General features: G+C 42.0%; 2 protein-coding genes and 1 pseudogene across 6 annotated transcripts in view; 2 read left to right on the top strand and 1 right to left on the bottom strand.

Annotated features, from left to right (window-relative positions):
* Positions 1-13,454, bottom strand: part of ALDH5A1 (aldehyde dehydrogenase 5 family member A1) — a 34,043-nt gene extending 20,589 nt beyond the window's left edge. Inside the window, exons 1-5 of one of the 2 annotated variants that reach the window (XM_016140903.2) lie at positions 13,078-13,452; positions 7,554-7,637; positions 6,666-6,836; positions 5,159-5,275; positions 794-937 (exon numbers count right to left, since the gene is read on the bottom strand). In XM_016140903.2, the coding sequence (XP_015996389.2) occupies positions 794-937; positions 5,159-5,275; positions 6,666-6,836; positions 7,554-7,637; positions 13,078-13,413 (852 nt within the window). In that variant the 5' untranslated portion in view covers positions 13,414-13,452. Of the gene's footprint in view, positions 1-793; positions 938-5,158; positions 5,276-6,665; positions 6,837-7,553; positions 7,638-13,077 lie in introns of both variants that reach the window. The other variant, XM_016140904.2, reaches the window with a different exon arrangement.
* A 36-nt stretch (positions 13,455-13,490) lies between these two features.
* GPLD1 (glycosylphosphatidylinositol specific phospholipase D1) overlaps positions 13,491-26,060 on the top strand; it is a 49,920-nt gene continuing 37,350 nt past the window's right edge. For 2 of the 4 annotated variants that reach the window (XM_016140900.2, XM_016140898.2), the window contains exons 1-4: positions 13,491-14,163; positions 14,650-14,861; positions 15,269-15,351; positions 19,792-19,847. In XM_016140900.2, coding sequence (XP_015996386.2) covers positions 14,836-14,861; positions 15,269-15,351; positions 19,792-19,847 — 165 coding nt within the window. In that variant the 5' untranslated portion in view covers positions 13,491-14,163; positions 14,650-14,835. Of the gene's footprint in view, positions 14,164-14,649; positions 14,862-14,889; positions 15,352-19,791; positions 19,848-26,060 lie in introns of those variants that run through there. The other 2 variants (XM_016140902.2, XM_016140901.2) reach the window with 2 other exon arrangements.
* On the top strand, positions 22,467-22,585 carry LOC118613110 (annotated as a pseudogene).

The following is a 26,060-nucleotide window of genomic DNA, read 5'->3' as shown; positions in this document are numbered from 1 at the left end:
CCAGAGTGCCACTCCCTGGGCAGTTTTATGGCACAACACATGATGAGTTATTAAATTGCTTTATTCCTTCCTGCTTCTCATGGTATCTAGAAATGACCAGTTTCCCAAGAACTTTCAGACTAGATTTATATTATTTTTATCAGATATATGTTCATGTATGTGTCTAGTATGAGTATATATACATATACGTGTGTGTGTGTGTGTGTGTGTGTGTGTGTGTGTGTGTGTATTAGCAGAAAAAGGTCTACTATCTGGAGAGAAATGCCATAAATAAAAACTTTTGTTCTCTGCTTTTTTGCTCTTTTCAACATTTAAAGGGGTAAATAAAAATCTACTCACAGGAGCATACATGAAGTTTTGGGATAAGAACTTTTCAGTTCTTTCAAACAAAAAAATCCTTTCTGTTTCTGTACCTTTATGCTAAATACAATTTTTGTTAAATTTTAAGACATTTATTTCAACATTAATTGTATGAAAGAAACCTTCACTCCAGATCTGAGGAGATAGGATGGATAGCTCTCAGCTACTTCATGTAAAACAAATAAAGGGAACCTTCACTGCCCAACTCCTTTGGTACTTTCTGTCAACTAGGAACCTATGTCATGTTAACATGAGGAACTCCATTCAAAATCTCTCCAGAGGATGATCAGAGGTTACTGTATTTGACGGAGTTTTTAACACTCTTCTGGACATCTTCCTACAAATGGTGATCAAGGTGAAATAGTATTTTTATACACTATAAAGAGTAAATATTAGAATGACATGTGTTTTCTTGGAGACTTCAGTCACATACCTTTCCAGTAGCTGTTGAGCCAGTGAAGGAAATTTTGGATACAAGAGGATGAGTGCAAAGCGCCTCCCCTACATCCTTGGCTTTTCTCTGGGAGCAGGGAATGACATTGTATACCCCTGGAGGAATTCCAGCCTGATTTGCGAGCTGTAGAGAGAAAGAGCGAGCACATGGCAGCAAATGAAAACACAGAAAAGAGAATTAAATAGATATTTTAATCCAAAAAGTAATAGGGGGAAAAAAAAAAACTAAGCTGGTTTTGAGGACAGAATAAGAATATATTTGGAACTTAAATGAGATTCTTATTAGTGCTCATGTGATAGTAATGTGTTGTTACACATCATTAAAATAAAATTTCTTGGAGTGTGAGTTTCAATGCCACCTTCCGTTAAAAAAAAGGAAAGAAAGAAAGATCAACCTTTGATTTCTTTCCTAAGATAAACCAGAGGAGAGTTTAAGAATAAAGTTATTTGGCTCACCCACAGGAGAGTGGAGAGAGCAATTATGGAGTACCTAATATGTGCAAAGCGGTGCTGGCCTTTCCACAGGTGACTCCTGCATGGAGTGAGGTGAGGAAAGGTGGCCCAGCAAGGAAGAATTGTGCCACGGCCACACGCTCGGGAGTGTATGGCTAACCCATGGCTGAAAGACCATGATTTCAGGCTAACCCACGGCTGCCTGGCCTGAAACTGCTCTTTCCACAGCAATTCTCTCCAGGTAAGGGATATCCTGAATGATTTTAACTTCTGAACCCCACCAACAAGAAACGTATTGCACAAAGATGACTGGGAATTCTGGGAAGATGGTAGAAGCCGCAGAGTTTCTGAATTTCTCTAACACCCCTCATAAAAACTGAGAGGGCAATAAGACAGCGAAACCAAAATATCAGAGACAACATTTATAAGACTGGATGTAGTATAAGCACCTAATAGTTGTTTTTTTAACTGTAATGAACACACCTCACTTAGATGGTGATCTCAAAGCGCCTCCCCTACATCCTTGGCCTTTCTTTCCCCAGCCATGCAACTAGATAAAGAGCCACCCTCCCCGTGAAGTTTCCTTTTTGTATTAGAGAACTCTGGTTGACTTAGAAAACTGATCACTTGTTTTTGGGCACTTGTTTTGCTTTCCTGTGCTTTAATTCTGCTCTATTTTAAATCCACCAGTAAAAACACAAATCTGCAAAACCTCATTGTGTGGCCGTGGGCATGCCATGTACCCTCCGAGATCTGTGAGTAATAAACCTTGCATTTCAAAGTTCCCTGATGGTTATTGCTGAGGGTGTCTTGTGATCCTAATAAGAACTACCAGGGCTGGTCCAGCCAAAACACTGGTTCTGAAAGAGATTTCTGTGGGAGCTCAGTGTGGGCCCAGGTAAGCACCCGCAGGCATTGCTACCTGATAGTGCTATTGATGGGCTGACAGGGCAAAAAACACTGGCTGGCAAGGTATCTCCATAAACTGCAAATTATAAATGGGTGGGGATGTACCACTCACAGCTGGGGAGTATCATCACCTCCTTGAGAAGACAGCAGGCTGTCCCACAGACCTGACAACAGAGAACCCCAAATAGTCCACAGGTGTTCACAGAACACAGGGCAGGTGGACTTGGAACAGCAGCTGGAATTGCCCAATGCGATAAGCAGTACGTGAGTGCAAGGGACTTGCTGCACGATAAACACCTGGGAACCACATGACGAGGGAGGAAGGAGCCCAGGGAATGGAACCAGGGAATTTCACAGAGCAAAAAACAGAAAGGTTCTCTGTCAGGTAGAGAAGCAATCTCTAGCCAGGCCTCCTAGAAATTTAAGAAAACTAACTTTATATAAAAGTAAGCTAAATTCTCAGAAAAACACAAGTGAAATATCATACAAGGTTATTAAAAGAAAAAAAAGAGAATAAAGTGCAGAAAAGCATCCTCAGAGACAACAAAGCAGAAACCAGAAAGAAATGCCCACAAAACAGTCCAAAACTGCAATTTACTATGAGGTAAAAGATGATAAAAAAAATTGTACCAGGATCCAAAAGGACAACATGAATCAGAATTTTTAAATTTTAGGAATGAGGTGAGGGAAGAATTAGAAATAAGAGAAAAAAAAATCACTTCGGAAATGAAAAATAAACTAGAAGTGACACAAGAACGAAGAAACATAAATAGTACTGTCAGAAAAGTAGGTGAAAAAGATGATTTTAAAGATTAGAGAAGGATGAAAAGGACACAAGAGAAAGTGACAAAGATTCAACACACACGCCTACAGGAGTTCCTGAATAAGTGAACCACACTAAGCAGAGAGACAAAACCTGAAAACTCTCCAGATTTTTAAAAAAAGATCTGAACCTACTTACACATTGAAAGAGTACACTCCAAACCTCGAGTGTTGACCCAAAACAAGCATCACAAAGACATACTTTAGTGATATTACTGGTCTTTAAAATAAAGGAGAAAACCACTTTTGGGGATCTAGGCAGAAAGAACAAGCTGACTTATCAAGCCAAGAAACTTAGATTATCATCAGACTTTGCAAAAGCAATACCTTTTATCAGAAGAAAATGGAGAATACATTTAAAACAATCGAGTTAAAAAATGTGAACCAAGAATTTTATATCCAGCAACATGGATTTACAAGCACAATGGGCATAGCCTGATGTCAGCAGCTCAGAACCGGGATATTGTTCTGTGAGCCCTTCCTGAGGAATCCCCAGGGGATTCTTCATACAACCAGAGTGACTGGGAGGCATGACACAGGCAGTGGCGGTAAGCAGGAAGTGTAGAGCTGCTTATTGAGTGAAGTCTAAGTGAGAAAGTATAGTATGTGATGGTTACAGCCCCGACAGTGTACAGACAGGCAGGCTCACTATTTTAAAATATGCGGAAACTATTCCAGCTGAGAGAAGCCAAAGCAGGCATGTGATGTGGTGTTCTGGATGGGATCCTGGGACAGAGAAGGGACATTAAGTGAAAACAAAGGAGTGTGAATAAGGTACAGACTTCGGTTCGTAATGATGTATAAATATTGGTTCGCTACGGGAACCGAATGCACCACACTAAAGCGAGATGCTAGTGACGGGGAACCGAGGACTTCACGACTGTCTTGAAGATGGAGACAAAGGCTGCCGACCTTGTCCAGGCTCCCGGGAAATCCTTGGAGTTTCTAGGCTTTCACTAAAACCCATTATTTTCTGTAGGTCTAAGAAGCTGCATTTTTTTCTTCTAAATGATCTCTCAGTTTACACAGATTTTTAAAAATGTGGTCCTTAATCTTTGCAATAGATGTATGCTTTCAAATAAATTTCATAAGCAAGTAGGGGCAGTGCTGGCCCTAAACATTATAATTTGTAGGAAGCACTGTTAACATGTACACATATCACAAGGATTTAAGAATTAGTAAAAAGAAAACAAACAGCCCATCTAAAAAAATGCCTTCCTCTCTCCCCTCCCTTCCATCTGTCCTCCCTCCCTCTGTCCTTCCCTCCCTCACACAAACATTCCCTGAGCATCTCCTATATCCAGCACAGGGCTGGCCTCTGCAAACATCAGCGAACACAACAGACCAAGTCCCTGTCTCCACAGAGTTTATACTCTTGTGGGGGCAGATGGTCATCAAAACAATTGCGTGAGATATCTGGAAGTTCAGCTGGTGTTAAGTGCTCTGGGAAGAAAAACAAAGCAGAGAAAGGGGGTCGGCAGCACTAGAGCCTTTCAAATAGGGTGGCCGAGGGAGGCTTCGCTGAGAAGGTAACATCTGAGTAAGGCCATGAAGAAGCGAGTCATGGGCATGCATATCTGGGCGAGAACTTTCTAGAAAAGGGAAAAGCAAGTATGAAGCTGAGTTACAGGTGAGCCTGGCAAGGGCCAGACCAGCCAGAGAAGATTGGTAAAGAGCTCTAGAGTGACAGGAAAGGGCAGAGAGGGACAGGGGGTTGGGCAGGTGGCAGCTTACAGGGCCTTGAAGGCCACTGTAGGAAGTTTGGATTTTACTCTGGGTGATATGGGAAGCCATTAAAGGCTTTAAACAGGGGAATGACAAGATCTGGCTAAATGTGGATTAAACTGGAGAAGGGAGAGGTAAATGAGAGTTTCCCTAAATGTGAGAAATGCTGACATTTTAGTTATATTACTAAAACTTCCTACTTAATAAAAATGATGGATGGATATCAGTTTTGGGGTAGCCTAAAACATATAGTGCCTACAGATGTCAGAAAATCCTTTGTCAGTTGTTTTGTCTAAAAAGAGCATCATCCAACTTAAAATAATTGCTGGTAAGTTAAAATACTACCATCTAGCATGAAATGCAGGCGAAGAGGGAGACTTTGAAATTGTTTCTTTCTGCCCTCGGTCAATACCCTTGTTTGGCCTTTGAGGCTCACCTCAGCCAGGGCCAGGGCTGAGAAGGGTGTGTCTTCAGCAGGTTTCACCACAACCGTGCAGCCAGCTGCCAGGGCAGCCCCCACCTTGCGGGTGATCATGGCGCTAGGAAAATTCCACTGGAGGCAGAAGGACAGGAGGCTGTGAGAGTATGCATCACCCCAAAGTCCACGGGCAGCAAGCCGTCAGCAAATCCCACTGCACAACTGACAGGCAAAGCAGTTCACCAGCTGCTACAAAGGTGAGTCCTCAGAGCACCGCTGTCAACTTGAGAGACTCCAGGACAAAGGCTCAAAAAGACAGTGAACATTTTCAGAATTTAAGACAGTACAAATCTATCTCCACCAGGGGTCAGGAAACTCATTCCGCAAAGGGCCAGACAATAAATATTTTAGGCTTTGTGAGATGTACAGTTTCATGGCTGTAATGTGTATGTAACCATAGATAATATGTACATGAACACATGTACATATTTTTTTCTGTGTCTCAATAAAACTTGATTTACAAACACAGGCATCAGGTTGGATGTGGCCTGACAGCTGTAGTTTACTGACTCCTGGGGAGAAAATATTAGCAAAGGAGATTTTGAAAATGGCAGGTGATTTATTACTTCCCTCTTTTTATTTATAGACAGATGTCAGTAGATAACTACATATCTATATTACTAGTGTTTTATTGTGACAAATACTTGTATAATGCTTATTCTGTGCCAGACACTGTTCTAAGCACTTTTAAATTATAATTAATTAAATTCCACCACAACCCAATGATGTCAGTATTATTATCCTCACTTGCAGTTTGGGGAAACTGAGACAGAGCAGTCAAGTAACTTGCCCAAGGCCATGCAGCTAGTAAACAGTGAACTTTGAATTAAACCTAGTCAGTCTAGGCAGCAAGGGTGGTACCTGTAACTGTGCTGAGCAGGCAAAGAATGGCGGTCTGGAGACCAGCCGGCAGACACTGCAGAGGAGCTAATATGGGATCTCGGAGAGCTGGGTCCAAGAAAGGCTGGCCACCGAGAGAATGCTGGGCCTCCGTACATGTACTGCAGCCCCACCCAGGCAGACGCAGTATCTTATTTTTTTGCCTTTTGCTTCCAAAACCTGGCTCAGTGCCTGCCATAGGTACACTGATACTTTGCCATTGATGATAACCATAAATTAAGCATAAAATGTTCTTGAAACTAAGACATTAAAAATGCATAGTATCTGAAGACTTAACAAATAAATAAATAAATACCAGAGGATCTTCTCAAACATTCTAGGCAATGCCAAGAAGAAGTCTTTTTGCCACGTCAGAAAAGCCCCAGGTCCTCCTGTGGGTCCTCCCAGTCTGCAGGTATTAGAAACATGTGTCCCCACTTGCCACCCCCACATCTCTCACTATCCAGAGGACCAGGAAACACCTCCATATCCTGCAAAGGAATCACGAAACTGAGAACAGGTGGCAGCTCTTCCTGAGTCCCTGCTCAGTCTCCTGCCGCAGGACCTTGCAGATCCTGCCACGTACCGGAGTGATGACAGCGGCCACACCAACCGGCTGCTTGAGGACCAGGGCCCGCTTTTCCTTTGCGGGGGTACAGATAACGTCTCCATAAACACGGCGGGCTTCCTCTGAAAACCACTCCAGGAAAAAGGCAGAATACAGAATTTCTCCCTGTGATTCCTTCAGCGGCTTTCCCTAAATTCAATCAGAAAAGGACACAGACATGACCTTCCAATAACAAAAGCATGGCTCTGTTTCGAAATTCTTTGAGGCCGTGAGCATAGCAGAAACAACTCTCCTTATAAAACCCACTGGTTATTGAGAAATTTCTAACCTCAGTGAATCTTAGAAAGCGGAATCACAAATAGTGATGGAAATAAGCATGTCAGATGTACCACCCTGGACCACAATAATTATTTGCATTTTCAGTCATTTTAGAGGAGACAGAACTGCATCTGCTATTTTTTTCTCCTAATATCCTCAATGTTGTGACCAAGATGTAGAGTAATTTATCATAACTAATTTATCATAACTGGTACATTTTAAAATGTACAAAAAAAAAAAAAAAAAAAAAAACCTCATGAAAAATCAACCAAAACAGACACACAGAACAAAACTGGAATGATGAGAAAACAGTATTCAATTCATATAGTTTCACTCAAAACCTATTCCTGCATATTATTAAAGAGTAAATTAGAACACATAAATTTTGTTTTAGCAAATATGAGTGCTTAGCTTAATTAGAAAAACTTTGAGCCTGGCAATAATAATTAGTTGATATTTGACCATTAGGCAAGAAATTCCTTTTTTTTCAAGCTACAGAGCAGCACTGAAGTTAGTGGCTTCCCCAAGCTTTAGTCTGAGAATTCCTGGACAGTTTCTCAGGGGAGAGAATTAGGACCCCGAACTTACACTTTCAGCTGTAATTATCTTGGCAAGGTCATCCTTATTTTGAATCATTAGATCATACCATTTCCGAAGTAATGAACTCCTTTCCTGAAAAAAAGAAAAAGGTAGAGAAATAGTGAAATTCCATGTGTAAAAGAGACTATTAAATAATCTCTAACTTCCTAAAGGATTAGCCATGTGGTCTCATTCCTGGGGAGATATACACTGACCTTTCTTTGATAATAACAAAGATCCAATTTCAAGTTGCATCTATAGGGGTCACGAATTGTAAAAGAGAAAAAGTTTTGCGGAAACAGCTCTTATTTTTATGGTGAATATGAATAACTAATTTTTTATTGTTATGTTTCATTGTGGTAAAATACACAGAAAATTTACCATCTTAACCATTTTAAGTTTGCAGTTTAGTGGCATTAGTTATGGACACATTGTTGTGCAACTATCGTCACCATCCTTCTCCAGAACTCTTTTCATCTTGCAGAACTGAAAACTCTGTACCTGCTAAACACTAACTTGCCATCCCAGGCTCTGATGACCACCACTTACCTTCTGTTGCTGAGTAGAATTATACAGCATTTGTCCTTTTGTGACTGACTTACTTTACTCAGCATGATGTCCTCAAGTACAGTTCCTTAACAACTCATTGGCAGGTTGAATTTGTCCCCAACTTAGTGTGTGTGAGGCATAAGGAAGGGTTTTACACACTTAAGAAAGTCCGGGCACAACACTGTACTTAATGCCACTGAACTATACACTTACAAATGGCTAAAATGGTAAATTTTATGTTACGTATATTTTAACACAATTAAAAAATATTTCCAAAAAGTGAAAATCAAATAAAAGGACAGATTGGATAATTAAAAATATTATGGAAGAAAAAGTTCCTTAAAAAAAATTTTTTTTAAAGGAATTCATTTATACAAAACTTTTTTTTTAAAAAAATCAGGCCCAGAGAGTACGGGTCACCCAGGTCACACAGAGAGGTCTTCTGAAGAAAGGTGTGCCCCAGAGCTCCAGCCTCCTGCACCTGAACAGGTTGTATCTGGAGCTAAGAAGAATCTTTGGTTTGTTCTTAGCTGCCTGCTGGGCTGCTGACAGCAGTGAGCAAACCTGCCATTTCATTCTGACATTTTCGTCCATTTAGTGGGTGTAAGATTTTAATCATTTTCTCATTCCACTGATGAGCACAGAGCTTGAGCCTATGCAGACACCACTCACGTCTTTCTCTGGGCTCTTTCCGGTCCCTGTTTTAGATAATGAGCTGTGTGACCTCTCCTCTCAAGAGCGTGTTGAGATGAAGGCTTCTAAATCTCCACCCCCAGAGAAGAAGCATCTGACATCTCTTAAAACAATATCACTAAAGTGACTTCATTTTGTTTACCTTCCACCTGTACCAGGTAGGCGTCTGATGACCACAGCCCAGGGTGCTGTGGCTTATCTGGGTGACAAAAGAAAGGCTTAAATCTAATGATGCCTGGCTCAGAGAATTGAATGGCCTGCTAAGAATAAAGCCCCATACTTAGTCTAAAAGAGAGAAAGTGAACCAACTAGCTTGAGAACTACAAGAAAAGTAAATTCTGCAGGAAACACAATGTCCAGGCTGAACACAGAAATCAGGAGAGACAAGTCACACTCAGTATGCAAAGCCTGTGTTATGGTTTAAGAGTGTCCCCCCAAAAAGGATATGTTGGGTTCCTAATCCCAGTACCTCAGACTGTGACCTTATTTAGAAATAGGGTCTTTACAGAGGTCATCAAATTAAAGTGAGGTCATTAGGACACCAATGACTGGTGTCCTTATAGAGGGAAGTTTGGACACAGAAACAAGATAGGCATAGCGGGAAGGTGATATGGAGACACAGGGAGAAGATGACTGTCCACAAGCTAAGGAGGGAGGTCTGGGACAGATCCTTCCCTCACAGCCTCAGAAGGAGCCAACTCTGCTGACACCTTGATTTTGGACTACTAGCTTCCAGAATTAACGCAATAAATTTAACACAATAAATTTCTGTTGTTTAAACCAGCGGTTCCCAACCTTTTTGGCACCAGGGCCTGGTGCTAATGAGAGTCTAATGGCTGACGATCTGAGGTGGAGCTGAGGCAGTGATGCTAGCGCTGGGGAGCAGCTGCAAGGACAGATGAAGCTTCACTCGCTGGCCTGCCCGCCACTCACCTCCTGCAGCCTGGGGGTTGGGAAGCCCTGCAAAACAGCAAGTTTGTGCTTCTTTGTTATGCAATCCCAGGAAGCAATACTACTATGGCCTTTGTGAGGAGCCTTGTGAATGCTCCAGCAGGAATTTTCCAGACAGGGGTCCTGGGAGGTGCAAATGGATGGAGACACATGGAACTCCAATTCCAGATCCCTCACTCAAACAGGAGTAAAATGATGGCTGGTGAGCTACACGCCCCTCTCGGCCAGTCTCTTAATGAATAACATCAAGTGTCTACCTCACAGGACCATTGAAAGGACTAAACAAAACACAGGGGAAGCACCAAAAGCAGGGCTCAGCTGTGGCAGGCACCATAACGGCCCTCAGAGATGCCTTATCCTCGTCCCTGGAACCTGTGAATGTTGCCTTACCAGGCAAAAGGGACTTTGCACACGGGATCAAGTTAAGGATCTTGAGCTGAGGCGATGATCTTTAATCATCTATGTGGGCCCAATGCCGTCACTAAGAGATGGATGGGAGAGAAAGGTAGGAGACTTAAGAGGTTGGACCAAGGAAGCCTCTAGAAGCTGGAAAAGGCAAAGAAAACCCTGAGAGCCTCCAGAAAGAATGCAGCCCTCACATCCTATAATAATCCAGAACTGTAAGAGAACCAATTTGTGTTGTGTTAAGTCACTAAGTTTGTGGTAGTTTGTTGCAGTAGCCAAAGGAAACTGGTTTGTGAGGTGGTCGGTCAGTAAATAACTCCCTTCTCTCTGTGAACTCCTTCAGGGTTCACAAGGTAGGAAAAAGGAGCTCATAAAACATGTGAGAAAAAAGACGTGAGGCAATGCCAAGGTGTCAAGGGGAAGTGCACGACAAGGCGTGTGGACTGTGCTACGGGTTCAGAGAAGAGAGACAGGAAGGCTGTGTGGTCTCACAGGCTCACTGGGAGAAGCAACACATGAGCTGGACCAAGAATGGGTGGGACGTGAATGGTCCAAGAGAAGGGAGCAGGAAACGCTGCGGGGTGGACAGTGAGCAGCAAAGGCCTAGCAGAACGAGAGCTGCCTTCCAAGCTGTGTTTGTGCCCCACCGTCCGCTAGCCCAGAGGTGGACCCATCTTCCTAAGAAAAGGTGATTCCACCACTTTCTTAGTAAGATGCTCCAAGATCCTTTCAAGAAGAATCCCTGAGAAGACTCAAGTTCCTGTAAGACAGACTGACATTAATGGTCTAGGGCACAGATCTGAACAGATGACAGTGCAGTCAGTGACAGGTCCCAACACCAGCCCTGTGGCGCCGAACAATCACTGAAGCAGAGACAGGGCTGGAAGAGCTCCCTGGACACCTGTGACACTACCGTATGAAGGCTCGACACTTGTGGGCCCCAGCGGTGATGCCAGTGGGCCCATCGGTCAGTTTGCCCCACTCTCTCCCCATGGTCTCCTCATCCTACGGCTGTGAATGCGCATGCACGACACATTTACATCTCTCCCTTGGGGCTCCTCTCAAGCTCCCAGACTCAGGTAGCCAACTTCCTACTTCACATCCTCACTTGTGTGTCTGACAAACATCTCAGACTCGATGTTTCCAACACAGCTCTGAGTTCTCATCTCTGTGCTGCTCCTCTCACCGCCTCCCCCGTGTCCTCACGGATTCTAGCCAAAAGCTCTGGATGATCGTGGACACCTCTCTTTCTCACACCCTATAATAATCCATCAGAGAATCCAGTTACCTCTACCTTCAAAATGTATTCTTTATCAGCCCACGCTTCACTACCTCCACTGCTACCACCTGAGTTCCAACCAACACCACCTCCCACCTGAGTCACCGCAATGACATCCTAACTGCTGTGCTCCACTACTGCCCTCCTTCAGTCTCCTCAGCACTGAGGCCAGAGCAGCCTCTCAAAATGCAAATCAGGTCACAGCTCTGCTTAAAACCCTGAACTGGAGCCCCACCTCCCTGCAAGTGACACCCAGGTCCTTAGAATGGCTGTGCCCCCCACGATCCAGCCCCTCCTCCCAGTATCTCTGTGACCTCCTGTCCCATACCTCTGTCCCTTGTCAGTCCACTCAAGCAGCTCCTTGCTGGCCTGCAAGTGCGTCAGACATGCACCTGACTCGGGAGTTTTGCTGTTTCCTCACCTCCCTTAGTCTTTGCATCTTGTATCCTCGGTAAGGCCTCCCCTGATGTTATGGGCTGAATTGTGTCCACCCCTCCCCAATCCATTTGTTGAAGTCCTACCCCAAGGACCTCAGAAAGTGACTATTTGGAGATAGAATCTTGAAAGAGATTAGTAATGTTAAGTGAGGTCATTAGGGTGAGTCTTAATCCAATATAAGTGGTGTCTTTACAAGAAGTTAGGACACTGAGGAGCAGAGGGAAAACCATGTGAAGACAGAAGTCGGCCAACGACAAGACAAGGAGTGAGACCTCCTTAGAAACCAACCCTGCCAACACCTTGATCTTAGAATTCTAGCTTCCAGAACTGTGAGACAAATTTCTCTTGGTTAAACCTCGCAGTCTGTGGTGCTCTATGGCATAAACTAATAGGCCTGTCCACACTGTATTGTACCTTGCCCCTTCCCTCCCGCCCAACCCCCTGTAGCATTCATCTCATCTGGCACCCTATCTGCTTAGATTCCCATGTTCCTTTTCCTGGTTGGATCTCCCCTCTGCTCCTCAACCCCATGTGAGCTCCATAAGGAGAGGACTCTCTTTCGTTGTCTGCTGTACCCCAAGCACCTCCAGCATGAGGCGCTCAGTAAAATCTTAAGGGTGACTGAATGTTAAGACTCCCTCAAACCTGGACCTCCTTGCTGGATGCGTGTCTCCAGAGGGAGGATGCTGAAGGACAGGGTGGAAAACTACTTCACTAGGCTGGCTCCAGGTGCCATATGATAAGAGGAGGCAAATCTTCTAAAGAGTTTTCTTCTTACTCTACTCTCCTGACCTAACATCTCCCCACCCCCAATTCTCCGGGGTCTCTGTCACTTAATAGCAGTATTTCTCTATTCGGACTGAAAACCTGGAGCTCTCTCTACAGCTCTCCCCACTCCCGACGTCATGACTCTAGCCAGTCCAGGACGCTCACGCCCAGCCTTCCCGCAGACCAGAGACCGAGGAGCAGTGTCTTGCATGGTCTCCCTGAAGCCTAGGAGTATTTCAGACGCTCGGAGGAGCCACTGACTGACACCTTCCGCCAACACACACGGTCACGTTCGTGTACAGCCTCCTCTATCTGGCACGAAGCCCACGCTCCGAACTTATTTGTTGATCATCTCTTATTTCCGTGACTTTCCTCATGAAGCATCCCGGAGAACAAAGGAGAGGGGCCGGTTCCGCTGCGGCAAAGGCCCCGGCCACGGCACGCACTCACCTTGGCGGAGACGCCCCTCCAGCTGCAGAAAGCCTTGTAGGCCGCGTCCACGGCGCCGCGGGCCTCTGTTGCCCCGCAGTCAGCCACACGGCCCAGCTCGGCGCCGCTGGCCGGGTCCAGCACGGGGAAGACGGCGGCGGCGGGGAGCCAGCGGCCGCCCACGAAGCTGTCCGTGCGCAGCAGCGCTGCGGGCAGGCCGCCTGGGCCCGGGGCGTAGGTGCGGAGCGGGGCCCGTCCAGACGCCCAGCAGCCCGGCCGCGGGAGGAGACGGCGGCGGGGACGCACCAGAGGGTAGCGCAGGGAGCCGCAGCTCCGCAGCCAAGAGCAGGTCGCCATGGCCCCAGTGGCGATAGGAAGGTTGCAAGCAAGCGCGCGGCGGCGGAAGGAGCGAGGGGCGGGGACGCGCTAGGGCGCGGGGACGCGCTAGGGCGCGGGGACGCGGAGCAGAGCCTTCTCCCGCCAACTGCACAGCCACTCAAGGCTCAACTTGTGCGAGTGCAGCGCCGTTCTGGTCCATGGGAAGGAGTTAGGGTTAAGGTGGGGGTGCACCTGTGGACTGTCGCCTTCCCCCACGAGTGCTCTGTATAACTGTCCCTGGGCCCCCTGACCGCTGCAGGAAAACCGCTCCCTCTCCCCTACCCCACAAAACCGACATTCCCGCTACTGGGATGTGTGCTTCGTCCCTGGATTTGCAGTGTGGGCCCGGCTGCTAAAGGCTCGATTACAGTCCTTGGTCCCCGTTGCTCTGAGCTTGGAGGATGTTGGCGCGGGCTCTCTGAGCGGTGGAGGGTGGCTCCAAGTCTTGCCATCTGGATGCTTCTCTGGCTGTGTATGACTATTCTCCCCAACAGTTGGAGCAGAGGCGCCACTTTTGGAGACAAACAGACCTGGATCCTAACTTAGAATCTGTGATCAACAAGCAGTGTGCCCTTAGCTGCCTACTTAACCCAGTCATCCCCACTGGGAAATGGAACAGAAGATTTGTAGCGAGATGACTGATGCAAAGCGCGGTTGCCACATGAAATTTAGGACAATGCTCAAGGTCATACTACATGCTCCAGGTCAAGTCGGCTATTAAGATTGAAGGTAGGCTGCTAACTAGTCGACGGGGCTGTTTATCAGAATCAACCGAGGTATAATCACAATGGCATTTGGCCTAAAGCTCTGGAAGCAGCCGAGAAGCTGCAACTTTGATGCAGATAAAAATGAAAATAGCAGGGCTGCCCTGGAATTTGTGGGTTCACATAAAGCCCAGCTCTGTGCATTGATGTAGGATCTCTAGTCTTATGTATCTCTCCTTCACTCCCACTGAGCTGAGAGCCTCTGTTGGCTTCTTCAGAGCCTGTGGCTCTTCCTCTTTTTCTGAGACCTATGGTTCTCATTGCAAAATATCAAGACAGTACTTTACATTTTGACTTTGTTTTCTGCTCTGAGTCAGTGTCACTCAGTCTTGAGTCCATCATCTTTGGCAGGAGTGGGAACAAGCAGACTTTAATCTTTTTTCTGTGTGAAGTCACTATTTCGTTCTGCAGGAATCTGACCATGCAACACCCTTTATCCCTTTATCCAAAGCCCATAGGAACAGGCAGGGGAAGAGAGACCAGGAGTGGCTGCTCTTGTGTAATCCTGCACAAATGTCAGTATCTGTTGCCAAACACTGAAAGAGAAGCCAGTTCCAGCTGATCATCATTAAAGCCTTCCCAACACTTGAGGCTCAGAGGCCAGGGAGCAAGGCTAGCTGATACTTGCGTGGAAAGGATGCACGGGCCACCGGCCCTTGTGAGGTGAGGCAGGCCAATCTATTGACTCTCAGTGAAGACAGGTGAGGCTTTATTTTTTTTAAGAGAGCAAAGGATATTTGAAGGTGACTGCTGTGTCTCTATACAAATTTCATGTTAGAAATGCAGAGGAAACCTCAGTCAGAAGATGATGTGCTTCCACCTGGAGGCATTTTTCATTGCTTTTCTCTCCCAGGTGCAGTGTGTTTGCTCTTCCAGCGAAGTTAAACAGTAAATAGTTAACTGCACTGGCAGATGATATTATTTTGAAATAAGGCTTGGTTTTTGTGTCAGTGACGTGCTTAGAGGGAAAGTGGTGGGTCTGGACCTGGATTTCCATCTCAATGCTGACAGCTCGGAGCAGTTCCCATCACCAGAGGAGCAGTGAGTGATGACGGCATGTCTGCTTTCAGGTTCTGGTCTGGCCTGCTGATTGTGCTGGGCTCTCTGTGCCCCAGAGGCTCGCCGTGTGGAATTTCAACACACATAGAAATAGGTACGTGCTGGTGCCTTGTCATGGTATTAAGGGCACTAAATCTGTTAGAAACATTAAGGAAAAGATTAGAAGTTTATTCTGCGTGTGGCTAACTAGTTCCCCTGCGGTGCTGAGCCATCAGGCAGCAGGCAGCAGAGAGAAAGCCAGGACTGGAGTTGTCCAGGAGTGGGGACTGCCAGGGTGGGGTCAGTGAAGAGAAAAGTAGCAAGAGGGTCCTGAGGGCTTCTGTGGGGAGACAGTGAGGAGCTGGGTAAACCAGCAGTCGCCACGAAATAGGAGAACTGATTGGGAGAGGAGAAAGATGGGTGAAATATGGTGGGAGTGGGGAATTTAAGTTGTTGTTTTATATTTTTAAGTACATGTAAAGGGCCACATGTGGCCATGGGAGTGGGTCTCCTGACTCAAGTGACTTTAAAGTTGGTTGGTTTCAGGGAGGTCAAAGAAGCAAAGGAGTTTGAGTGGTCCCTGGCATTAGAGGCGCCCAGCATGAAAACAGGAGTTAGGGAGAACTGTGATACAGTTTACCAATGCCCATGAGCTCAGGGGTGAAGGCAAAGTTATCTGGAATTCGGTAAAGGGTAGCACCAAGATGTGGTTCTTGTATGATGTGTATTTGTACTATGTTTTTGGAAAATGTGAGCTAGTTTGTAATATGATTAGATATGCTTACATTCCCCAGCAGTTTTCACATTAATTTCAGATGTACCTGACTCTGGGTCTTCTTTAGCTTAGATAAAAACAATAATAATATTTTATAATTGTGCTATACCTAGAAGATACAAAGCAGAACACGATTACAAATGAAATATGAATTTATTAGTGCAAATTAGACCTAAATATTGAGCTTTGGTGGGCTAGAATCATATTGCAGAATTTTATAATTTGAAGAGACAGCAGAGGCCACCGAGCCCAGTTCCTTTATTTTACAAATGAGGAAATTGATCCTAGAATTACATGTCCTGACAGCTAGTCCAGTGTTCTTTCCACTAAATATTTATTTCTAAAAGAAAGTCAGGAAACAATGGAAAAGAGAGACCTAGGTTCTAACACTGGTTTTGCTATAAACTACGTGGATAACTCTGAGTAATCGACTTTCTTTTTCAATTATTCTTTGTAAAATGATGGAGTTGGACTTATTCATGAATTCTACAGTATATTCCAAGTCTAAGTTCTATGAAATTGAAATTGCTAACACTAAAGAAGTGGGCCAAAGAGGAAAAAAATGAGAATTTTCAAATTTTTAATTCTTACAGTTTAAAAATTAAGACATGAAATAAGTAAAAAATTATTACATTTTAACAAAATCAGATCATTGCTTGCCTTTCTTCAGTAGGTACCATAGGTTCTAATAGATTAATAGATTAACTATATTAATAGGTAATATATTAAACATATATTAATATATCAAAATAGTAAACACACATGTTTATGTGGACATATTGAAAGCAACTCCTAATCTGCTATTTTTATATAAAAAGAGACTAAAATGTCAACATCTATTTACTAATAAGTTAGATGATTTTATAAATATTTTGGTTTACGTTTTCACTTCTTACATAGGGCCTATGTGGAGGCTGACATTTATGTGAGTTGCTTAATTAGAATGGGTTTCATCCCGTGGTTAGGGTCTGTAAGTCATGGAATCCTATGCACAAAATTTGTGTGTGCTGTGAACAGGTCTCTTATGGTATTAATGCTTATAGTAGTGGCTTTTTGTATTGTATGAATTTAAAAATTGGATGTCATTCACAATAGAAATAAGGTATCACTTTTGAAATTCTCTTCACAAGGAATATTCATTTTCCTATTAATCCTAAGAAGATTCAGGGTTTGGGTGTCTTGCGTGGGTATGTGGGTGAAGCAAGTAGCCTTTTTTTTTTTTTTTAACATTTTTATTTTTCAGTTAGAGTTAACATGCAATATTTCAGATACACAGCATAATGGTTAGACATTTACATAATTTATGAAATGAGGCCCCTGATTAGTCTAGTACCTACCTGGGACTGTACATAATTATTACAATATTATTGACTACATTCCCTATGCTGTATTTTACATCCCTGTGACTATTTTGTAACTACCAATTTGTGCCGCTTAATCCTTTCACCAGCCTCCCATCCCCCATCCCATCTAGCAACCACCAGTTCTCTGTATCTATGAGCCTGTTTTTGTTTGCTTGTTTATTTCGTTCTTTAGATTCCACATGCAGGTGAAATCACATGGTGTTTTTATTTCTCTGTCTGACTTATTTCACTTACTGTAATACCCTCTAGGTCCATCGATATTGTTGCAAATGGTAAGATTTTATCTTTTTATGGCCGAGTAATAGTCCATTGTATGTACGTACCACCTCTTCTTTATTCAGTTGTCTATTGATGGACACTTAAGCTGCTTTCATATCTTGGCCATTGTAAATAAAGCTGCAGTGAACATAGGAGTGCATATATCTTTTCAAATTATTGTTTTATTTTTGGGAGGATAAATACCCAGAAGTCCAATTGCTGGGTTATAAGATAGTTCTATTTTCAATTTTTTGAGGAACCTCCAAACTGTTTTCCATAATGGCTATATCAGTTTGCAATCTCACGAACAGTGCACAAGGGTTTCCTTTTCTCCACATCCTCTCTAACACTTGTTGTTTTCTAATTGCTTGATCATAGAGATTCTGACAGATGTGAGGTGATATCTTATTGTGATTTTAATTTCCTTTTATTTGATAATAAGTGATTTGAGCATCCTTTCATATGGCCATTGGCCATCTGTATGTCATCTTTGGAGAAATGCCTATTCAGGTCCTCTGCCCATTTTTCAATTGGATTGTTTGGATTTTTTTGGTGTTGAGTCGTGTGAGTTTTTTAATAAATTTTGGATATTAAAATTATTAGATGTATCATAGGCAAATACCCTCTCCCATTCAGTAGGTTGTCTTTTTGTTTCATTGGGGGTTTCCTTTGCTGAGGAAAAACTTTTTAGTTTGAAGTAGTCCCATTTATTTTTTCTTATGTTTCTCTTGCCCGAGGAGATAAGTAAAGCATATATATATTACTAAAAGTAAGGTCAGAGAGTTTCCTGCCTATGTTTTCTTCTAGGAGTTTTATGGTTTTGGGTCTTACATTTAAGTCTTTAATCCATTTTGAGTTTATTCTCGTATAGTGTAAGAAAGTGGTCCAGTTTCATTTTTATTTTTTTTTGCATGTATCTGTCCAGTTTTCCCAACACCATTTATTAAAGAAACTGTCTTTACCCTACCGTATATTCTGGCCTCCTTTGTCATAGATTAAATAAACATATAGGAGTAGATTTCTGGACTCTCTATTCTGTTCCATTGATCTGTTGATTTTTTTTAATGTCAGTACCATGCTGTTTTGATTACTATAGCCTTGTAGTATAGTTTGATATCAGGTAGCGTGATACCTCCAATGTTGTTTGTTCTTTCTCAAGATTTTTGTAGCAATTTGGGGTCTTTTATGTTTCCAAATAAATTTTGAATTACTCATTCTAGTTCTGTGAAAAATGCCATTGATATTTTGATAGGGGTTGCACTGAATCTATAGATTGCTTTGGGTAGTAAGAACCTTTTAACAATGTTAATTCTTCCTGCTAGCACAGTATTTACTTCCATTTTATTTGTATCTTCAGTTTTTTCAATGACATAATTTTCTGAGTACAGATTTTTTACCTCCTTGGTAAATTTATTCTTAGATATTTTATTGTTTTCGATGCAATTATAAATGAGATTGATTTTTAAATTTCTCTTTCTGATAGTTCATTATTGACATATAAAAATACGGTTGTTTCTGAATATTAATTTTGTATCCTACTTTACCGATTTAATTGATCAGTTCTAACAGTTTTTTAGTGGACTCTTGAGAATTCTGTAGCAGGTAGCTTTGTGAGACTTTTTGTTGTTCTCTTAAAGTAGCGCAAAGATGAAAAAGCATTTAAGAATCATTGGTTCAGTCCATAGTTTAGGCCCGGTACCATGTTTCCTGCTTGGCTTTATCATCAGGGGTCGTTGAGGTATAATGGCTATATTGTTGTATGATGATGATGATTTCTGTGTTTTGAGCCCCTGACATGTGTCAGCCATTGTGCTTGTCACGGCATTTATTTTCTGTGATTCAACAAACTCCTAAGGTGGGTATTATTTACTTAATTTTACATATGAGGGAACTGAGAGCTAGAGAAGTTAAATAACTTAGCCAAGGTCACAGAGCTAGGTAAACAGGACCTTTAAATCATTATGAAAATGTTATTTGTATTATTATAACATATTTAATGTATTTACATTGTTATATAAATATTGTACAAATCTAATTTTCATTTCCTACTTCCTTGACAGTTACAACCATAAAATTATGTACTTTTAAGATGACCCCTACGAAGTTCTGTTTTTAGCTGTAGTTGAACTTTATTGATTTATGTGTTTATTTTTCTCAGGACACAGAGCTCTAGAGTTTCTCCACCTTCAGGATGGGAGCATTAACTACAAAGAGGTATGAAGTTTGATTTTTCTCTTATTCCATGAGCATCAACTTTCTTTATAGGTGCCACACAAAGGTCCTAACATATTTAAATGGTAATTTTAAGAGTTATTTTTATATTTATATAAACCATTAATATTTTGGGTTAAAAGATATATGTTCCCTCCAGTAGTACTTGCATTATAAATATATAAATATATATATAAAATTTAAATAATGTCATTGATAAATTTTAATTATATGAATCATAGTTTGAAAAATCTTTGGAGGGGGAAATTTTTTAAGTGGTACATCTTTTTTGTTTTTATAAAAAGAGGTCATAAGTGAGATAAATCACTTATTTTCCACTTCCTGTCTCTTTGTGTTACATATGAATTGTATTACTACAAGGAGAAGGAAGCATTTTTCAGAAATATGCTTTGAGATGTGCCTTCCAATGTCTCCTCTTACCATATTCTTGGTTGCACTATCTGATGGCTTACCTTCACCCATCCCCAAATTAGTGGAACTCATTTTGGCCTTACATACTCTTTCTAGTTCTATTGCTAGATGATACTTTGTGACAAAAATGATTCTTAAGTACTTGAATAAGTTTGATGAGAGTGGTTAACGTTCCCTCATGACTTTGGAATTAAATCAAAGTATTACCAGTAAATCTTGATAATGCAGTATGGATGGTGAAATAACTGAAATCTATTATACCTCCAAACCACTTTTAGTTATTAGTTTTAACTTCCTCACTCACCAGTGTAAGAGGACCTCTAGGAAAAAACAGCATTTATATTTCATTGATCGTCATCTTCTTTGACTCTGATAGAAAGTAGGCAGGACAGAGAGGAGAAGGAAGAATCTGCCTAATTTGTGACATGAACACCACAAGCACCTAATCCTGACTGTGTGCAGAGTGATTTTCTAGTAGAGGATTCAAGCGTGTCTCATTAGCTTAGTTTAAAACCTGATAAATGGACACAGATCTTTCCCCTCAGCATTGGTCTTAATCCACATAATGATGTCATTGGAAAGGACCAAGTGCCTTGAGTACATTGCCCTTCTCCCCTTTGACTTATGAAGATAGATAAGGGTTACTTTACCTTTTATAACATTATCAATCATTCCTTTCTCAAAGATTGATGATCTATTTGATATCTTCATATGTGGGAATCTGAAGTTTCTCTTTTTCCTTACCAAAACCTACTCTTGGATGACCTCTGGGCTCATTGGTACAGTTTGGTGAAATGATATAGTGGGAAGCGGCCTGGAGGATGCTAGCAGGCTATATAGACAGATCCCCATAGGTCGGCAATATCTTGGCATGCTCTCTACCTTCAGTGACTGAACTTTGCTGGTTCTGGAGTTTTCTTTCATTAAAACATCCAGGGATTTCTATGCTTTAAAGACTTTGACTTACACTAACCGAACTAATAAGGGAATAATGCTTAAAGCTGAGAACATTAATCAATTTATAACTGTGAGAAACAAGCGGACCTCACATTGATGGTCATTATTGCCCTGATAGTCATTCTCTTTCTAAAGAATACGTGGACTGTGGTGTGTTAACCAGGAACCACAGTGATGGTAGTTATCTGGCTGGTTACTGTCCTCTCTCTGCCTTGCTCCTCCCTCCCCACCCCATGGACCAGGTTTTGTCTTTCCTGATTATAAAACTGATAACTCACTGTAAGAAAAAAAATTCTGAGACAACCATGTTTGCTTGATATATTTCCAGGCAATTTTTTTTTTTTGCATTTATTAGCACTTTTTTTTTCCAAAAAATAATTGTACTCTACATACTATTTTCTAACTTGCTCTTTTTTTCATTTACTATATCAGATATCTTTCCATGTCAATTGAGATCCTCAGAATAATTTTTAACAATTACATATTTTCTTATCCAAAATATACCATCATATATTCAACCAATTCCCTATTTTAACTTTGTATTTTTAAATAATTTAAAACCAATAGAAATGTTGAAATAATTAAACAAATATTATTCATATATCCTTTACCCAGTTTCCCCTATTGTTGACAGCTTATCATATTTGCCTTTTCTCCCTATACATGTTGATTTTTTCCCCTGAGCCATTTGAGAGCTAGTACCTAACATGGTATTCATTTTCCTTGAACACATCATTGCGTAATTCTTGAAAACAAGAGCATTCCTACGTAACCACAGTATAATAATCACATTCAGGAAATCAACATTGAAATAACACTATGACCCAATCCTCATTCAAATTTTACCAGTTGTCTCAATAATATCCTCTATGGTTCCAGGACCAATTCAGGATCATGTGTTGTATTTAGTTGTCAGCACCCTCAGGTCTACTCCAACCTGAAACAGTTCCTCAGGCCTGCCTTGTCGTTAATGAACTTGATATTTTGGAAAAGTACAGTCCAGTAACTCTGTAAAATGTACTTTAATTGGATTTTGTCTGATGGTTCATGATGATTAGATTCCCCTAGAGGCATTCCCCTGCAGATAAATGTTTATAAAACATTGAAGCGATGCTATGTTTTATTCTCATTGCACTGTATTGGAAAGCACACAATGTCAACCTGTACCATTTCTGGTGATGCTAACTTTTATTTTAGCCATTGTATTTTTCAGTTCTAAAATTTCTACTCATAGTCTATGGCCATGCCACCCTGAATAAGCCCAATCCCATCTGATCTCAGAAGCCAAGCGGGGTCAGGCCTGGTTAGTGCTTGGATGGGAGACCATCTAGGAAGACCAGGTGTTGTAGGTGTAAAAAATAAAAAATAAGGGATTGTAAGCTGACAAGGTCTTTGCAATCTGTGAGGTCAACCAAGGGTTGCCTCACCTAAAAAAAAAAATTTAAAAATAAAATTTCCATTCAGTTCTTCTTTATATATTCTATTGGCTGAGACTTCCATTTTATTATTATTTTTTAGTTTGTTTCAAGTGTTTCATTATTGTCAGCTAAAGCATATTTATGACGGCTGTTTTAAAATATCTGTGAGATAATTCTAACATTTCTGCCATCTCAGTGTTGGCATCTGTTGATTGTTTTTATTCCTTTTGAGATCCTCCTGGTTCTTGGTGTGACGAGTGGTCTTTGATTGATACCTTAACATTTTGGGTATTAGATTAAGAGACTCTAGATCATATTTAAATCTGATTTAGTTAGGTTCTTCTTATAACACTTTATTAGGGGAAGTAGTAGGGGTACAGTGCTTCCTAACTGCTAACCGGGAAGGCCTGCATGGATGCCTTCCTGGTTGGGAGGAGCAAAAGTGCCAAATACCTGCTCCTGACCTCGGCCTCTACTGATGTCATAGGGCAAGGTAGCCTCTTACTATTGGGTGGTAGGAATGTTCTGATCTCCCCTGGGCCTCTTCTGACACCACCCCAGAGAGGAGAGGAAAGGTGTTTCACTACTGCCAGTTGGGATTGGATGTCCTTGTTCTCCTCATGCTCTCCACTGACACTGAGGGGGACAAGTGGGGGCAGAATGGCAGGGATGAAAGGCTGACTCCACTTCAGAGGGGAAGCTGGGCACCTCACTACAGCCTGGTGAGGAGAATATCCAGGCTCCCCACTCAGCCTTAGGTGATGTGGGTAAGTGCGGAGCCATGGTTTTTCTGTGATGTTCAGCTAGAGTAGAGAGATTATTGTCTAAAAGTTTTCTGTCATGCAGCCTTCCCCTCTCCTGGTCCTGTGACTTTTTTTTTCAGTGGGGGGAGGGGAGCCTACACCCATTAGGGTTTCTAGATAGCCTTCTGGCTCTTCCAATATCCAGTTTGGGATGTATGAGCAAAAAGAACACCCAGAGAACTCACCACAGTGTTATTCTTCCATCCCACATTTCCTAGTCAATTTGTATACTTACCTCCACCTTTCAGAGTGTCTTACATTCATGTTGTACACTATACCCAGGGTTTTTTTGTTTTTGTTTTTGTTTTTTACTGTACTAAGCAATATAAGGAAGGAAAAGTGCATCTACTCCATCTTCCTGGAAACAGAAGTCCTAGTAATGTTCATTTTTACCTCTAGATCGAGGTGGTATTTGTCACATTTTTGTGCTGGAAAGTTAAGTATTAAGTATTTTCTACTTTTTAATTTGTGGAGAGAGATATTGAGGTAATAAAAATATCCTATTTCTCATTAAACTTAACATCCATTGATGATTCTTGTCTTTTCTTTGATGATTTCTGCCTGTATTTTTCCTTAGAAAAATCATTCCTACTCTGAAATTATGCAATTATACACTTAAACTTTGTTTGGTTAATTAAATGGCTCCATTTTTGACATTTAAATCTCTAACTCATCTTGTACTGATTTTGGCATAAAGCATGATAGGGATCCAGTGGCCTGCCATTGTTAAAGTTAATTTCAAGTCAGTGTCTCCTAGAATTCCCATGTGAAAGTGGACTATTCATTGCAGTAGAGTTGTGCTCACACCATTTATTAATTACTCCATCCTTTATTCCTTTGTGTCATGCGTTAAGTGACTGTGTATGCTTGAGTCTGATTCATTCTTCTGTGTTATTGATTTGTCTCTTCTGGTTCTGATATCGTACTGTTTTTATTTCTGTAGCTTAAAATTTCATTTTTATGCCTGAAGGATACATCTTTCCTCTGTACTTTTTTTCCTCCCAAAAGTTTCCTGATTGTTTGGTAGCACATTTACTTTTTAAAATTTACTTCAGAATTCTGTTTTCATGTTAAATAACTGTATCTACCTCACTGGGAGATTAAGATTCAACAAGTCTTGATACATATAAAGTGACTAGAACAGTGGCTAGTGATGAAACTATTCAATGAAATTAATTATTATTAAGGGAGACTTTCTGGGTGTATGTAACTGACAGCCCCGGGGCAGAGCTGTAGACGGAGGTCCAAGCGGTGCCGTCTTTCTCCATGTAGAAGACACTGCCCATGCAGGACTCAGCCTCCAAACTAAGCTCCCCAGAGGGAAGAGGGCATTTTCCCCAGGGCTCTAGCTGAGAGGTCTTGGGGGAAGTTCTAACCAAACAAGCTTCTGTTCAAGGTGCATCTCTGAGCCAAACACTGTGGTGAGAGTGGACATGCTGGCCTCATACTCATGTAGTCAACCCCACCTGCTCAGCATGGAACAGGTTCTCAGGAGAGAGGGATTCTGTGCCTAGAAGACTGAGAATGGGATACATACTGGTTGGAAAAGCAACAACAAAAAGCAGATGATACTGTATTTCCCTATGTTTTGAGTCCTTTGTGCAACTTTTATGTAGCTTCCATATAAGGTCCCTGCTGTATGTCCTATTGCAATATTAAAAAGTTGGGTTGCCAGACTTTGACTTTGCCCATTGTGTCAGTCAAAGTCCACTTGCAGATGGTGGAAAACCCTCTGGATAGTTTATGCTGAGAGGAGCTCAATGCCAAGCAGTAGAGAGTTTAGTGCCAACAAACAGAACTGGAAGAGCTGGATCCAGACCGCAGGTACAGAAAGGATACCCACAACCACACAGAACTGGCCTGGCAGGCTACCTGTGCCTAGTCAAACAGCCACTGCCCCACTTGCTAGCTTCAGGTCCAACTGCCTCCTACACGATCTGGAAAGTAAAAAGTCATCACCTTGACTGTTGGCTTTGGGACATCGTCACCTCAACCTCGCTCCTTACTAGCAAAATGGATGCCCTGGACACTCTGCCTGAGAAGATACCTGGGCCCTCTCCACCTCTGCTGCATGAAAATCAAGCCCTGCATGCAGCCGAAGAAGCAAGAGAGGGAGACATGAGCTCTGCAGTGGAGGCTGGGATGTGGTCTTTGTTTTCTAGACTCTCACGTGTGCCTGGGCACCTCATAGAGGGTTGGAATGAAGAGGAGTGAGCCAATCAGCCAAGGAAGCACACGGAAAAGAAACCTCTACCATCCACCTTTATATCATTTAAAAAGGGAAAGCAGATTTTTCAAAACAACCTAAAGCACAAAGGACATAATCTTACTCTAAAGCATAGGTGGCAAATATAAACTGATATATGTATATGTGTGTGTGTGTGTGTGTGTGTGTGTACATGTCTGTATTTTTCTCATTTCAATCGTTTTCAATGGATCATTGAAAATTTATACACACACTAGTTCTGGGTCATGAACTAGCCTTAGGGAAATCCTGCTCTACTGGGAGAACAGAGAAAATGAGAGGAGGTGAAATTCAAATAAGTGATATTTGTTACTTCTTAATCGGCCCACGTTTGGTAGGAAAGAGCCTAAAGTTACATATT

The sequence above is a fragment of the Rousettus aegyptiacus genome, unplaced genomic scaffold (genome assembly GCF_014176215.1).
Source record: "Rousettus aegyptiacus isolate mRouAeg1 unplaced genomic scaffold, mRouAeg1.p scaffold_m13_p_17, whole genome shotgun sequence".
NCBI lineage: Eukaryota > Metazoa > Chordata > Mammalia > Chiroptera > Pteropodidae > Rousettus > Rousettus aegyptiacus.
Note: the sequence above shows the minus strand (reverse complement) of the source record. Positions and strands in the feature narration are given on the sequence as shown.